This window comes from Mirounga leonina, unplaced genomic scaffold (assembly GCF_011800145.1).
Source record: "Mirounga leonina isolate KUSES-001 unplaced genomic scaffold, KU_Mleo_1.0 Mir_418, whole genome shotgun sequence".
In the NCBI taxonomy this organism is placed as follows: domain Eukaryota; kingdom Metazoa; phylum Chordata; class Mammalia; order Carnivora; family Phocidae; genus Mirounga; species Mirounga leonina.
In genome coordinates, this window is record NW_023270739.1 from 1,089,375 (window position 1) to 1,104,870 (window position 15,496).

The window sequence follows — 15,496 nt, forward strand, 5'->3', positions numbered from 1 at the left end:
CATCACCATCATCATCATCACCACCAAAATCACCATCACCACCACCATCACCATCATCATCATCACCATCATCATCACCATCATCACCATCATCATCACCACCAAAATCACCATCATCACCACCAACACCACCATCACCACCATCATCACCACATCACCATCATCACCATCATCACCACCAAAATCACCATCACCACCACCATCACCATCATCATCATCATCACTATCCCACAGCCACAGTGAAGGAAGACTCATCGCTTTCCAGCAGTCTCTGCCCATCCCTCCCTTTCACTAAGGGTATAGTCACCTTCCAAGGTCCCAGATAAATACAGAGGTCTCAATTTTTGATACCCTCCCTTTATAAGGGCCTCTTATTTTTCTCCTAATTATTAATCCCCCAAATTTTGGATTCCTATTATCAACCTTAGCCACCAGGACCACCCCAGCCTCTTTCTCATTAATGTTCACTGTTTTAGTTTCGGTTCACTGTTCTCTTTATGTGTGTGTGTAACTTCCATGGTTTCATTTACTCCCTTGTGAGCTCAGCAATGCATATACATTGCTTGTTGTAATTAATCTGGGATCTGGTTGAGTGGTAGTGGACAAACATTTTAGGATATTCATTCTGCCATATCGATCATTCCCTTGGAAATAGAAATCCTCCACCTCAGTGACTTCATCTGTGGAAAATGGGGACAATAATCCTGGTTTGTGAGGATTCTTGCAAAGAGCTGAGATGTGTGGAAGGAATGCACTTAGCATAGTGCTTGGCACAGGTAAGCATGCGTGCAGCCTCCTTAATGACGCAGGAGGTGAGGCAAAAGCACTAACTGGAACACAGTGCACTGTCTACTGTGACAAACATATATTGCTCATTTAGGCCCTCGTTGTACATTGTATGGGTTTGGACAAATATATGATGACCTGTATCCAGCATTAGAATATGATACCGAGTAGTTTCACTGCCCTAAAAATCCTCCGTGTTCCCCTTGTTCATTCCTCCCTCCCCCCAACGCCCTGGCAACCACTGATCGTTTTATTGTCTCCATAGTTTTGTCTTTTCCCGGAGGTCATAGAGCTAGAATCACTCATTATGCAGCCTTTTTCGGTTGGCTTCTTTCTTCTAGTAATATGCGTTTAAGGTTCCCTCGTGTCTTTTTGAGGCTGATAGTTCATTTCTGTTTATCACTGATAACATTCCATTGTCCAGATTCCATTGTGTGGACATCTTGGCTGCGTGCGAGTTTTTGCAAGTATGAAGCAAGCTGTATAAACATTGGTGGACAGGTGTTTGTGTGAACATCACTTTTCACTTATGTGGGTAAGTTCAAATAACCTTGGAATCCTATTATTTTTAACTCTTCTAGGCTATTTTGTTTTAATGGGTCTTTTTTCTTTAAAGATTTATTTATTTATTTTAGAGACAGAGCAGGGGGAGGGGCAGAGGGAGAAGGAGAGAGGGAATCCTCCAAGCAGACTCCCCACTCATGCGGCTCGATCTCACAACCCTGAGATCATGATCCGAGTTGAAACCAAGAGTCAGACGCTCAACCAACTGAGCCACCCAGGTGCCCCTTAATGTGTCTTTTGTAAGCAGCATATAAGTGGAATTTTCGAAGCTGGGCTGTGGAGAGAGAGGTAAGGAAGCAAATACAGCAAAATATTAATTGGAAAATCTAGGTGGTAGCGTATGCATCTATACTGTACAATTCTGTCTCTTTTTCTGTGTTTGGAAATTTTTATGGCAAAATGTCGAGACAAAAAGAAACAAAACAAACCCAGGCCCTCTGGAGAGAGTGTGTGTGCGTGTAAGACTGTAAGGGGCCATGACTCTCAGAGGAGAGTCATTGAGAGGCCCCACACCTGGACCCTGGCTCTGCCTTCCAGCCAGCGCTAAGGCATAAGCTCTCTTCTCCTGTTTTCTCTTGGCAGGAGGGTGATCGCGGCATGCAACGGGGTCAGGGCTGTGGAAGGAACCTGCCCAGTGCCTGGCCTGGGCGGGTCCTTCAATGGCTGGGTTCACTTTCCCCGCCTGAGAACCACGGGGAAGGTGTTGTGCTTCTGGTCACCAGCAGAGGGCGCACGGAAAGCAAGCGCGCGCCGAAAGTTTCCAAGCCTGCCCTTCCTCCTGGAACATTTGTTATGATGCCAAATTCAGAGTTAAAGCATGCCTCTCCACACTGGGCCCGTGATTCCGGGCCTATAATGTATTATTGGCGGCTGCAGCGGCCTCTGAGCGCTATCTCCCTTCTGCCCGTGCCTACCAGCCCACGTGTGACCCATCCTGGGCCCCTTTGCAAGACCTACTTCTTTATCTGTGTGTCTCCCACTTTATCACCCTGCCCAAGCGGAGGAGGAGTGACAATATGGATGCGCGGTCTCTCCTCCATCACCAGTACCCTCCTCAAAGTGTGGCTTGTTCAGCCTGGCCACCAATGTTCCTAATGGGATTGTCCTGGGAGGTAATGGGACCAGGTGCCCTCTGCATTCTGCCCGTGATGGGTTGAATTGTGTTCCCCCAGAAGGATATGTTGGAGTCCTAAACTCCAGTACCTCAGACGTGACCTTATTTGGAAATAAGGTCATTGTAGATAGAATTAGTTAAGACAAGGTCACTGGGCTGGGCCCTAGTCCAATATGACTGGCTTCCTTATAAAAAGAGGGAATTTGGACACTGACGGGCACATCGGAGAATGCCACATAGAGACAAAGGCATAGGTCAGGGTGATGCATCGATAAGCCAAGGAACCCTAAAAGTCGCCAGCAAACTGCTAGAAGCCATGGAGCCCTCAGAAGGAACCAGCCCAACCAACACCTTGATCTCTGGTGTCCAGACTGTGAAGAAGTAGAAATGTCTGTGGCTAAGCCTCCCAGTCTGTGCTACTTTGTTATGGCAGCCCCAGGAAACGAGGGGGCGTACTGTCACCGTCAGTCACTCAGGAGTACACACTGCATTCGGGATGGCCAGCAGCCGTGGCGAGGGGGTGAATCACATGGGGTGCACTTGATTAGGATGGATCTGGAGGTCTCCTCCCCCGGGAGGAGGAGCATAGTCAACGTGGGTCTGTTGGAATTGCCCCGCTGCCTAACGGGGACATCCTAGGGGCAATCTGAGCCAGTAGACGGCCTGCCAAGAACACCTCGGCTCCATAGACTTGTAGTGAACAAGCTCATCCACAAGGGGCACTAGTGAGATCCCACATCAGTGGACTCGCCTGTGCCCCACTCCCTGGCATAAGATCACAATTCCTATTTCAGCCCTAGCACCTGCAGGAGCCCCCCACACCCGCCTGCCCCGCCTCGCCCTGGGGGTGGCAGCATTACTAGGTGAACTCTGGGTGTGAACTATGTCCCAGTGTGACCATTCGCTCAAATGCTTTGCCATTCTGGGAGCCCGCGTGAGCCTGGATTGGCCAGGAGACGGGGACGCTTGTCTTCAAAGTCAGCCTCTCTTCTGGCGGCCCCGCCGCTGCTGGAGCCCCCCTTCGGAAGCACGCACACCGGATCCTGCCACTCCGTGGCCCACAGCTCCTCAGGAGCTCTCCTGTTGAAGTCCACAGGATCCTCTCCTTCCACCTCAGCCCGTGCGGTCCTCCAGGCCGTCGCATGCTGCGCTCCACAGATAACGTGCCTTTGTGTGCGCCCGGCTAGAGAGCCCCCAGAGCAGGAGGTAAAGGGCTTTGCTGAAGCTGCTCTTGCTTTGGGGCGCTGCTACCGGAGCCAGGAGAGGGAGGCGTTTGAGAGCTAGGCCCCCGGGGCTCAAGCCCAGGCCCATCACTGCCCGTCAGCGTGACCTTGGGCAAGTCACTTATCATGTCTGCATCTCAGGCTCCTCTCCTGAGCAGGTGAGTCATAAAGATACCCACCACTGGCTGCCATGAGGGTCAGATTGTTCCAAACACCTCGCACATAGTAAGCGCTCATGTTGGCCTTCACAGCAGGCTCACCGGGGCTCAGTGAGACGCGGGCCCCCTCAAACGCCACTCTCTCTGGGATAGTCCTCCACGGGGCCACGTCTGCTCCATCCCTGCACTCACGGCCCCCACGGCCGACCCCGGGGACACTCTCCGAGCGGAGCTGGACAGAGACTAATGCTCCTCATACACGTGCAAGGGAGAGAGAGGTTCTATGCATGTTAGTCCACGGGAGAAAAGTGAGATGGGGACCTCCGAGACACGGAGTGGATTTCTTTTTTTAATACATGTGACTCTTCACAGCTACTGCATTTTAGGCATAAACGGTTTCTCTTTCATTATTACCGACTTTGTGTATTAAATTGTGTGAAATAATCTTCAGTGGGTTGATTTGTACAGACTTCCTCCATATATTTTTTCCTGATAGTAAAACAAGGAGAAAAAAACAATCAGCAAAGGCCTGGTTTCCTAAATATTCTACTTTTTAAATCTATATCTATCTACACGTATATATACATACATGTGTACATATATACGCTATACACACATATACACATTTGTACACTATACACGCACATACATGAATACACCACACACACATGCATGCGTGTATGCAGTACACACACATGTATGTACCACATATATAGCGTGGCTGTAAAGACATTTGTTCATCCCATCTGACTCCCCTCAGATCGTCTCTACTGCTTCTTTGGGGCCCCCAACAGAAGTGACCGGCCAACAGTGGACCCACCGGGAAACAGACACCTGATTGCAGAACATACTGGTGGTCTCTGCCAAGTTCAAGCCAAGAGCTTGATGAACAGACAGGTAAATAAGTAAATAATGTGTTTTTTAACAACAAGTTCACCGACGGATCTGCATTTGACGTCTTCTGTAGGCGGAACTGCGAACAGCTCTTGGGGTCTGTCAGTATGGCGAAGAGACTCCAGCCGGCCCTGGGCAGCCTGGGAGGCCCCTCGCTGCACTGGGTCGCTGCCACCGTCCTCCCACCATGTCTGAGCCACGCAGCCTCCTGGGAAAAGCCCTCCGACTCCCCCAGGTTCACCCAGTGCCCTCCCCTGGGGCTCCCGTGCCCTCTGTGTACTCCATCACCAGCCCCCACGTCTGAGCCACTGGGGGTCACCAGTGTCCCCACAAGCACCTCCCAGAGTGGGTCATCTGGCCAGTGCCGGGACCAGTGGTTTCCAAGCCCTTAATTTCTGGCCTGTGGCTCTCAGCCCTTCTCCCCTTCCTGTTTGAATTCTATACCGGGGGGCCGTGCCGCCCAAGCCACGGCTGCGAGGGGGCCCCCGGGGAGATCCAGGGCACGGGCCCTGGGCCTCCGGGTGGGAAGGACTCGGGGAGGGTGGGCCCACACGGCCTGCTCTGACCCTCCCCACGACTCAGCCGGATCTCCACTCCCACGTGCTGCCTGCTCCCCCACCCCGACCCCTCCTCCCCCGTGCCCCCAGGCCCTCACTGCGCACGCTGCTCCTTGGCCAGGCCGAGGTTGCTGCAGTCCAGAGCCCGGCGCAGGTCTCGCTGCTGGTGCTGCTGCCGCCGCTCCCTGAGCAGAGCGGCGCGTGCCGTCTGTGCCCTCCGCCGGTCCCACTCCATGTCTCGCTGCCACTCTTCCTCCTGAAGCCTCTGGAGGGAGGAGAGGTGACTCACCACCACCCGTCCCCAGACCCAGAAGAGGTCCAGGGGATCATCAGGAGAATCGGCCTCTCATCTTACAGCTAGGGAAACTGAGGCTCGGGCGGTGGGGGGGCAGGTAGGCGAGCAACATCGCGCGGGAAATCAGAGGAGACCACCCCCACCTGCCATCATTCCGGGCGGCCCAGGTGCGTCCCACACTTGGAAGGTGTCAGCCGGCCCTCTGAGGCCTGCAGGGACAGCAGCGGCCAGCCCAGGGCTCCGAAGGCAGGGCCTCCCACCCCGGACGCCACCAGCGGGGCGTGCCGCCGAACACTGGGATCACCCGGTCGCTTCTAGAACATATGGAAGCAACAGCCCCACCCGACAATGGGCTCATGATCTTGGGGGTGAATTTCTGCATCTCAGTTCATTCCCCTTTGCCTTCCAGACCCCTCTATAAAAACCACTGAGCCTTCGAAGAGGCAACTGGATGAATGCAGAGGGAAGGGGCCACTCCCCGAAACCTGAGTAGTTTTATCAGCCATCCTGAGTATAAATTATTTTGTCAGCTCACCCTTCTCCAGGCAAAAGGAAGCAAAAGCAGGTGGGGCCGGGTCTGAGGATGAGTACGCCTCCTTCCATTCCATGGGTTTCAGGGAAGGGTTCCTGGCCACCCGATGAGCAGGGCTAGAGTGTCCGGTGGCCCCGCAGTCCTGGGTCAGCAGACCACCAGGCACAGACGGGCTGGCAGAGGCCCCGGCCCCCCAACCCAGGGACTAAGCCGAGGCTACACTTGGTTTTGTCACCTACAGGGTGAGTCATTTTGCCTGTCTAAACCTCAGTTTCCTCTCCTGTAAAATGAGGCTGCTCACAGCTGCCCTGAGTCATGACACAAGATGCTTTCATGAAGAATAGAGAATGCCATGGGGACATACTTGCCCCGGACTCAGAGACAGGCAACCTAACTATTCTCTGCATGATCTCCGTTTTTCAAACGGTCTCCCTACGCGAAAGAGGCGGCAGGAGGGAAGGGCACCGGGGGGCATACGAGGGTGCGGGGCAGGGGAGTATTTATGAGTGGTGAGACATATTGTAGGTGTTTTTCCCCTTTGTGTTTTTCTGTCTTCATTTTCGACAAAGATGCTGCTGCTTTCCGGACAGATGGTCAACCTTCCCTGCCAGGTAGTTGAGCTGAATCGCAGGAGAGAGGGACAGAGCAGGGCCTTGCAAGGGGGACCAACATTCCCTGCATCTGATGCCAACTTCGGAGCTCTTCCCACATTGGGCTACTTCCCTGCCTCAGCCTTGGCTGCCCCCCACTCCCGCTCCCACACACTTGACCTTCTGGGCCTGGAGGAGACCAGGCAGGGGAGATGTCCCACCTGCTCCTCATTCCCTGAGCCAGGCTGCTGCCCCTCCCCCTATACTCGCCTGACCGAGGCACCTGCCATCCCACCCGAGGTGGTCATCTGCTGACCCTGGGGCAGCCCCGCCCACCCTGCAGGCCTGAGAACTTTCCTTTCCCTGGCTTCTCAGCCAGTCCCTCTCCTCTCCAAAGACCTAGGGCCAACCCGTCAGCTGTTACCCCCTGGGCACAGGCTACCAGTGACCCTCAAACTCCAACAGGCATCAGAACCCCTGGGGGGGGCTTTCCTAGCCACAGACTCTGGGCCCCGCTCCAGGGATTCTGGTTCAGGAGGCTGGGACGGGGCCTGAGAATCTGCATTTCTCCCAAGTTCCTAGGCAATGCTGATGCTGCTGGTCCAGAGACCCCACTTTGGGGACTTCTGCCCCCACCTTGTCATTACCAAGAATGCCAGCCTCCCTAGGGTCACCATCTTCAAGGGTCCTAATCTCCACCATTCTGATCTGCCTCTTCCACCCACTCTCCAGTCCCCTGATTTCAACAGTTATTCCATCCCTCACCCCATGCCGGGCCCTCCTACCCACTGACCGCACACTTCCTAGTCCCGGCACTCTTTGCGTCTTCATGTCCCTCCTTGCTCAGCCCAACGTCCGTGGCTGACACCCCCTGGCAGACACCCTTGGTGCCCTTGAAACTCTCACTTGGTCAGACTTGCGAGCAGGCCCTGAGCATGGACCCCTTACAGCTGAGCGTGGCCAGGGCACCTGACCACGCTCACTGGGGATACTTCAAGTTCATGACCTTCAGCCTCCAGGGGGCCCCCGGCTCTGCCTGGCCATCCTGCCCTCTTCCCCTAGGCCGTTGCTTTCCGGCTCTCCTAGATGACCATTGGCACCCCATTCTCCATCCCCAAACCCCCAACTGGACCCCCTCCCCCTCAGCTGCTGGCGTCCCTTCCTGTTTCCCCAGGAAATAGGGGCTCCACATGCTGCCCCGCCAACACGCCCCACGCCCACGGCCAAGGATGATCAGCCTGGGCTCCCCAAGCATCAGCTAGTGCTGCCAGGGCCTTGTGTGTCTGCCACCCGGGCCAAAGGCTCCAGCAGGTCCCTGCTGGTGTCAATGTCCCCCTCTCTACTGTGTTGTCTTCGTGGAATGACAAGTATGCTGTTACTTCTATAATCAGAAAGCCAAAACCTTCTCTTGACCCCGTGTCCCCACCGGCTACCACCCCCGTTCCCTGCACCCTTTAGAGCAAAACACTTTGCGAGGGTTGTCTGCACCTGTGGTCTCCACTTCCTTCCTGCCTGTGACCTTCGGTCTCCCCCACCCCTCCTCCAAGGATGCTCCAGAGGGAGGTGCCAGGGACTGCCACCTGGATCCAGCATTCAGCCAGCAGCCCAGTGGCACTGTCTGACCCAGGGGCTCCCCTGCTGGGCTCCTCCTCCCTCCCTGGCTTCCCTTCTCCAGCCCCTTCACTCTCCCTAAACAATGGTAGGGGTGCGGGCTGTCCCATGACTCAGTCCTCAGACCCCTTCTGTCTTCACTCACCTTAGCCAGGTTCACTGCCTTAAACACTGTCTGTGTGGCCATATCTCTCTGCCTCTGTCTCCAGCCCGGACCTCGTTCTGAACTACAGCTGCTGGCTTTACTGGGACGTCATGGCAGAAAATATTACTTGTCTTCCGGTAGCCATTTTTTCTTTCTTCCTTAATAAAACAACTGCCAGCACCTTACGGCCTGGAATAAACACTACATTTCCTGATTTTCTTTACACTTTGGGGCAACCCTGTGACTAAGTGTTATCCAAGGGAATTTAAGTGGAAGTGTCCCATGAAACTGTTGAGAAGTGTCCTTAAAGTGTTCTTCCTCATTCCTTCTTCCTGCTAGATGGTATATGTGCTGCCAAAGCGAGCACTCTTCCTGCTAGGTGGAATATGCATGTGATGGCTGGAGCTCAAGCAGCCAGCTTGCACTAGGAAGTGGGAGCCAGGTGCCAAGGATGGCAAAACATTAGTCAATGACCATGGAGTTGCCATACCAGCCCTGGACTATCTTCCTAAGGATTTGGTCTCCATGCAAGAGACAAGTTCTATTTTATTTAAGATGCTGTTAGTCAGGGTTTTCTGCCATGATCAGGCACAGAATCCTAACAGATATAGATGTCTATTAGGCACTGCACACATAACATATCCAAAGTTGCACTTGTGACTTCTACTCCACCTACCAACCTGCTCCTCCCATCATCATCCTATCTCAGTAAATGCCAACTCCATCCTTCTCACTGCTCAAGCCAGAAGGCGTGGAGTAATCCTTACTTCCTCTGGGTCTCATATGCCACACCCAACCCTTCAACCAATCCTGTCTTCTCTACTTTCAGAATAGATCCAGAATCTGACCATTTCTCAGCACCCTCGCTGCCAGTGCCCTGGACCCAGCCAGCACCATCTCTCACCTTGACCACTGCAACAGCCTCCCCAGTGATCCCTCTCCCCACCCCCACCCCAATGCAGTCCTTCCTCAACACAGCTGCGAGAGGGATCCTGCGAAATGTAAGTCAGAGCGTGTCACTCCTCTGCTCAAAACCCTCCAGAGCTTCCCATCAGTCACAGAAAAAGCCAAGTCTTCCCCGTGGACTGCCAGAACCTTGACCTTCCACCACCCAGACCTCCTCCTGTCCTTGTCCTCACTCCACCTCCAGCCACCTGGCTCCTCACTCTTCCCTGAACAGGTTGAGCTGGTCCTGCCTCAAGGCCTTTGCCCTTGAATCTCACCCTGCCTGGTGGTCGTTCCCCAGATATTTGCGTGGCTCACTCCCTCCCCTTCTTCAAGTCTTTGTTCCAACATCACTTCCTAGTCTCCTGGTGACCCCCCTCAAGCCCCAAATCCTCCATCCCCTTGGCCCAGCCTTACGTCCACCCAAGCACATCACCCATGTGTGGGGTTATTTGACTCTCGTCTCCCCATGCCCCCGACCCAGAACAGAAACTCCTTGAGGGCTTCTAGGGATGAGTACGGCAGCAGCTATAACCCGATGCTGGAGGAAGGCAGCAGGAGGGTGGCCCAGGGCTACGTGTGCGGGCTCTGTGAGGAGGGGAGGCGGCGGGTACCAGCTTCTCCTGGACTTGCTGCCTCTGAACCAGGCGGATCTGCTCCAGCTGCTCCTGGGTCATGCCCTTCCAGCGGTCGGGGACCACGCGGTGGGGCCCAAAGGAGCTGGCTGCCTGGTGTGGGTTCTCCGAGAGCAGGTCCCCACGCAGCAGGTTGGAGATCTCAGCCAGGTTGTCTTCTTGTTCCTGTTTTTTCTCTCGAATTTTCCTTTCCAGTGACTCGGTGGCCTGCACGTGGGAAGACATTAAGGAAGATGCCCTGAGTGACCCCATGGGGATTGAGGCACATCTCGCTGGGAGCCCTTGACTTGGAAGAGTTTGCTAACGTGCACATGGGACAGGTGGGGTGGGGGCAGAAGACTCGTCAGGCATGGATGTGGGGAGGCCCTTGGACCCAGGCTGCCTTGATGACAATGGGCATGTGGGCTGGGCTGAGGGAATCCCCACCTGCTGGCTGTGTGTGTAAGAACTGCAGGTGTTTGCACTAATTTGCCAAAGCCGGGAGCCATCTCCCCAGGTTAGGCCACCATCTCCCATTGGCTTGGCCTCACTCACCTCAGGGCAAGGCTCTGTGCCCCTCCCAATGGCCCCGGTCACCCCGGGATTGCTATAGGCCACAAAGAAGCCCCAACAGAGTGATTCACAAGGGTGGTGACTTCTTTTTTTTTTTTTTTTAATTTATTTTAGAGAGAGAGCATGCGTGCACACAAGCAGGAGGCAGAGGAGAGAGAGAATTTCATGCAGACTCCCCACTGAGTATGGAGCCCAATGTGGGGCTTGATCCCAGGAGCCTGAGTTCATGACCCGAGCCGAAATCAAGAGTTGGACACTCAACCGACTGAGCTGCCCAGGCGCGCCAAGACTGAGATTTGGGAAGTGTTTCCCACCCACGCCAGCATGAGTTAGCCCACTCCTGACTGGCATAGGTGGGTGTCATCATCATCCCACTCGGCAGATGACAAAACTGAGGCACTTGGTTGGCTTTTCCAGGGTGGCAGACAAGAGCCTGGTCTTGTCCCTGCCCAGCTGGGCCCCAGGGCCTGCCCCTAACCCTGACACCACAACACACGGCTAACAAAAGGAGCAGGCCTCACCTCCCCGAGGGAGACTCTCCAATGTGTGCCTCCTCTGCTGAGTTGGACTGAACCGCTTCGGATTTGCTCCTGAGGACCATTACCTAGACCTTTGTATTAATATTCCAGGCTAATGGACAAAGCCTGTTTCCAGTCAGGAACTGTGCTGCAGAAGCCACAGGGGGCTTTCCCCCGAACAGGGGGCATTTTCCATGGTGCCGCCTCGCGGTGTGCACGTGAGGAGTTGGGGGAGCCGAGAGTGCCAGCACGTTGTAGGTACTCACTAAAAATGTCACTGAATGGGGGCGCCTGGGTGGCTCAGTCGTTGGGCATCTGCCTTCGGCGCAGGTCATGATCCCAGGGTCCTGGGATCGAGCCCCACATCGGGCTCCCTGCTCTGCGGGAAGCCTGCTTCTCCCTCTCCCACTCCCCCTGCTTGTGTTCCCTCTCTCACTGTGTCTCTCTCTGTCAAATAAATAAAATCTTGGGGCGCCTGGGTGGCTCAGTCGTGAAGCATCTGCCTTCGGCTCAGGTCATGGTCCCAGGGTCCTGGGATCGAGCCCCGCATGGGGCTCCCTGCTCTGCGGGGAGCCTGCTTCGCCCTCTCCCACTCCCCCTGCTTGTGTTCCCTCTCTCGCTGTGTCTCTCTCTGTCATATAAATAAATAAAATCTTAAAAAAAAAGTCACTGAATGAATAAATACATCAACTAGTGCAGCAACATGGTTTCCAGAAAACAACAAAAACAGTCCCCAGCAAGAGGGCTAATGAATAACCTGTTGGGAGAACTGAGCGAGTAAAGAAGGGATGAGCAGTCACAGCACACTGAGAATCAAGGGCCCCATCCGCCAGGAATTCTCTGCAGGGCGGGGAGCAAATGACCTCTCCTCTTAGGCGTTGTCTGCAAAATGAAGGGCAAGGACCAGGTGATGTCTGGATTTCCTGCAGGCTGCTGGTTGTGACCTGGGCTCCAGGGGCCTTGGTCTGTCCCTGGGCTCCGCCCCCCCAAGCAGTGCGCCCTCCTCAGACCCCCACAACCCCTCCCCCTCCTGCCCCACTGAAAGCCAACATTCTCTCTGGTCTCTGGTCCGGCCTCTCCAGGATTCTTGGACGACATAAATGTCCCACCAGTAGGACATTTTTGAGCTTGTGTCTCCAATATCTTTAGTTCACAATGCGATACTATTAGATCATACAAATAGCATGTACTTCATAACACACACACACACACACACACACACTAACATGCGGATTAAAAATGATGAGGTTAAAAATAAATACTGGAGGCAGGATTCTCCTATTCCCTTCCCACTCTCTGGTGCATCATCCGCTCACCCTACTTCACAGACCATAGTTCTGGTCAACCAGCTCGTGGGCTAAATGAATCGGGGGTGGCCCCCATCCTATCCAGGAAGTATAATCGTTTTGAAAAGAAAATCGGGGGGCGCATCTAATTAACAAAAGGAATAGAGAACAGGGAATGGCCAGGTGAGGAGGAGTGTTTGGAAGGAGGCCCTACAGAGTTTAGAGAGGAGGGAGGTGTCAGGAGGCGCCAGGCGTTTGTGTTAATCATCACCATAATAATTGCTCCTGTTAATGAGCACCCGTGGACCTGTTCTCCATAAGGACCAGAGCTCTGAGAGGTGATAGAGAGGAAGTGAAACCACAACAAGTTGTCAGAGCAGCGCTAGGTAGCATCTGTTTAGGTAGATGTCATAGTCCTCGGTATTGGAGAAGACTCTGAGGTTTAGAGGGTCAACTGAGGCCCCACCCCCACACCCCAGGCTCACATGACTAGTTTTGTTGAATTTCACACCCCGATTCAGAGCTCAGGAGCAGGGACTGGGTCCATTCCTCTCTGTAACTGGGCAGCCCTGGCAGGGCTCTGTCGGGGTGTGGTGTGAGCCGGTGAAGGGCTGAGCTGGGCACAGGAGGCTGGGGCACCCCCGGGGAAGTGGCCCTGTGCGTGTCCTCACCCCCGAGACGGAGCCTGGGGTGTACCTGGCTCTTGTTGAATTCTTTCACAGCTGTGCACGCTGCCTTTCTGGTGGCGCTTTCCAGATTCTGTAAATGCTTGGCTCTTTCATCAAACTGCAGCCTTGTCTTCAAGTAGAGGTCCTCTGAAAAGGCAGCAAAACACAGTCAAACCTTGCGTGCCCACCCCAAGCTCCTTCCCAGGCACGCAGAGCATCTCTTCTTACCCTGCCCTCATCCACAGAGCAGGGGATTCAGGTAAAGCTCTTGGGTGCGGGCACGGGGTGTTAGCATTACCACCGGGGATTGCTGATGTTGGCTGTGGTCCTGGGCCGGGGCACTGATCAGTCATCCTCACAATGGGCAAGGGAGCTCTGCCAGGGGGAGCCGAGGATTTTATTCCATACGTAATGGGAAGCCACTGGAGGGTTTTAAGCTGGAATGGAGGGAGTGGGGGTGACACTGTCCAGCTTGACACGGTTTAAAAAGTAGCGCTCTGACTGCTATGTTGAGAATAGACTGAGGGGACAAGAAAGAAAATTAAGGACAATTAGAAAGCCCTCGGCATGGTCCCTCCAGGTGAAAAAAAAGGTGGTGGCTTGGATCACCATGGTGACAGCAGGGATGGGAGAAATGGACAGTTCCAAATACACACAGGAGGTAGAAGGATGGGAGTTGAGGGTGGCCTGGAGACAAGAGTGGCTCAAGGGGGACTCCCAGGTTTGCGGTTTGACTAGGGATGGAGGTGTCATTCACTGAAGGGAGAAGGGTGGAGGGAGGAGCAGAGCCAAAGAGAAATTCAGGGTTACTTTCCAGAATGTTTTGAGGTGCCTGGGGATATGTCCAGGGGGCAGTTCAAGGAGCAAGACCAATGCTGAGATAAAAGCTCTCAGCCAGACATGGAAACCTGGGAAGTGGGTGAGATTTTTTTAAAGGCCTATGAATGCATTTTTCAACAGGTATCTATGTGCCAAGAATTAAAGATCGAGCAGTGAAAAAAACAGACTAAATCTCCTGCCTTCATTGAGCTTGGGATAGGTTACTAGGGAGAGGGATGACAAACACATAACCATACAGTATGTCAGTAATCAGTGCTATGGAGAAGTGGATAAGAGAGTGTGGGGATGGGGGAGGGTACAGGGTTGCCATTTAAAATAGTGGTCGGGGGAGACCTCTCTGATAAGACGGCATTTCAGCAAAGACCTGTAGAAGGATAAGGGGCAGGATATGCAGATATATAGGGAAATGTTTCCAGGCAGAGGAAACAGTTGGTGCAAAGGCCCTGAGGCAGAAGTGAGTCTGACACACTTAACATTCTAAGTGAGGAAGCCAAGGTGGCAAGGGTGGGATGAATGAAAGGCAGTGTGGGAGGAGATCAGTCCAGACTGTGAAAACCTTGTTGGTCCTTGAAATGAATCTGTTTTTTATTCTGAGTGAAATGAGAAGCTATTGGAAGGTTTTGAGCAAAAGATCTAGCTTAATTTTTTGCAGGTTCATTCTGGTCACTGGATTGAGAAGAGATTACAGAGGGACAAGGGCAGAAGCAGGGAGACCACTTAGAGGCTATTGCAATAATCCCACAGAGTGATGTTGATAGCTTGGTCCAGGATGGTCATGGTGGAGCTGGAGGGAGGTAGTTGCAGTTTGAGATGATTTGCTGCTGGACTGGATGTGGCATTTGAGAGAAAGGAAGGAATCAAGATGCTTGGGGTTGAGGCCTGAGCAACTCGAACAGTGGAGTTCCCATTGACAGAGGTGGAAGGTCAGCTTTGGGGGGAAGGTCAGTGAGTCTTGTATTGCCTTGGATAATTTATTAGACACCTAAGAGCACATAGACGTCGGGAGGTGACTGGATGTATGCATCTGAATTCAGGGAAGAGTCCAGGCTGGAGATGTAAATATGGGGAATGATGGCCTATGGGTGGTATTTAAACCCATTAGACAAGCTAAGATCACCAAGAGAACAAGCGTGGTTGAGAGAGGAGAGGTGCAGAGGGCCCCAGTGAGCAACAACATCTGGAGGTTTGGAAGGAGAGGAGAAAACAGCAAAGGGCCTGGGGAGGAGCATGGGACTGAGGGTGTGTCCTGGAAGCCAGTTGAAGGAGTATTCCCAGGAGGAGGAGGTAATCCACGATGGCACAGGATGCAGATGAAGGAGAGGTCTGAAAACCGAGCTTGGGTGGGACAGCGTGGAGGTCCTGGTGACAGTGGCCAGGCAGGTTCGGGGCAGGGCGAGGGCAGAAGTCTGGTGGGGGTGGGCCATCTGGGGAGACATCACTCCTGGAGAGCAGAGTGAGAAGAGAGGAGAAGAGGAGAGGAGAGGAGAGGAGAGGAGAGGAGAGGAGAGGAGAGGAGAGAAGTGAAGTGAAGAGAAGAGAAGAGAAGAGAAGAGAAGAGAAGAGAAGAGAAGAGAAGAGAAGAG

The 15,496-nt window shown here is 53.7% G+C and overlaps 1 protein-coding gene across 2 annotated transcripts in view; it reads right to left on the reverse strand.

The window, feature by feature from the left end:
• Nucleotides 1–4,181: 4,181 nt before the first annotated feature.
• RIBC2 (RIB43A domain with coiled-coils 2) overlaps nt 4,182–15,496 on the reverse strand; it is a 16,602-nt gene continuing 5,287 nt past the window's right edge. For both annotated transcript variants that reach the window (XM_034987313.1, XM_034987314.1), the window contains 4 exons: nt 13,102–13,220; nt 10,029–10,256; nt 5,395–5,561; nt 4,182–4,334 (listed from right to left, as the gene is read on the reverse strand). In XM_034987313.1, the coding sequence (XP_034843204.1) occupies nt 4,256–4,334; nt 5,395–5,561; nt 10,029–10,256; nt 13,102–13,220 (593 nt within the window). In that variant the 3' untranslated portion in view covers nt 4,182–4,255. The remainder of the gene's footprint in view (nt 4,335–5,394; nt 5,562–10,028; nt 10,257–13,101; nt 13,221–15,496) is intronic.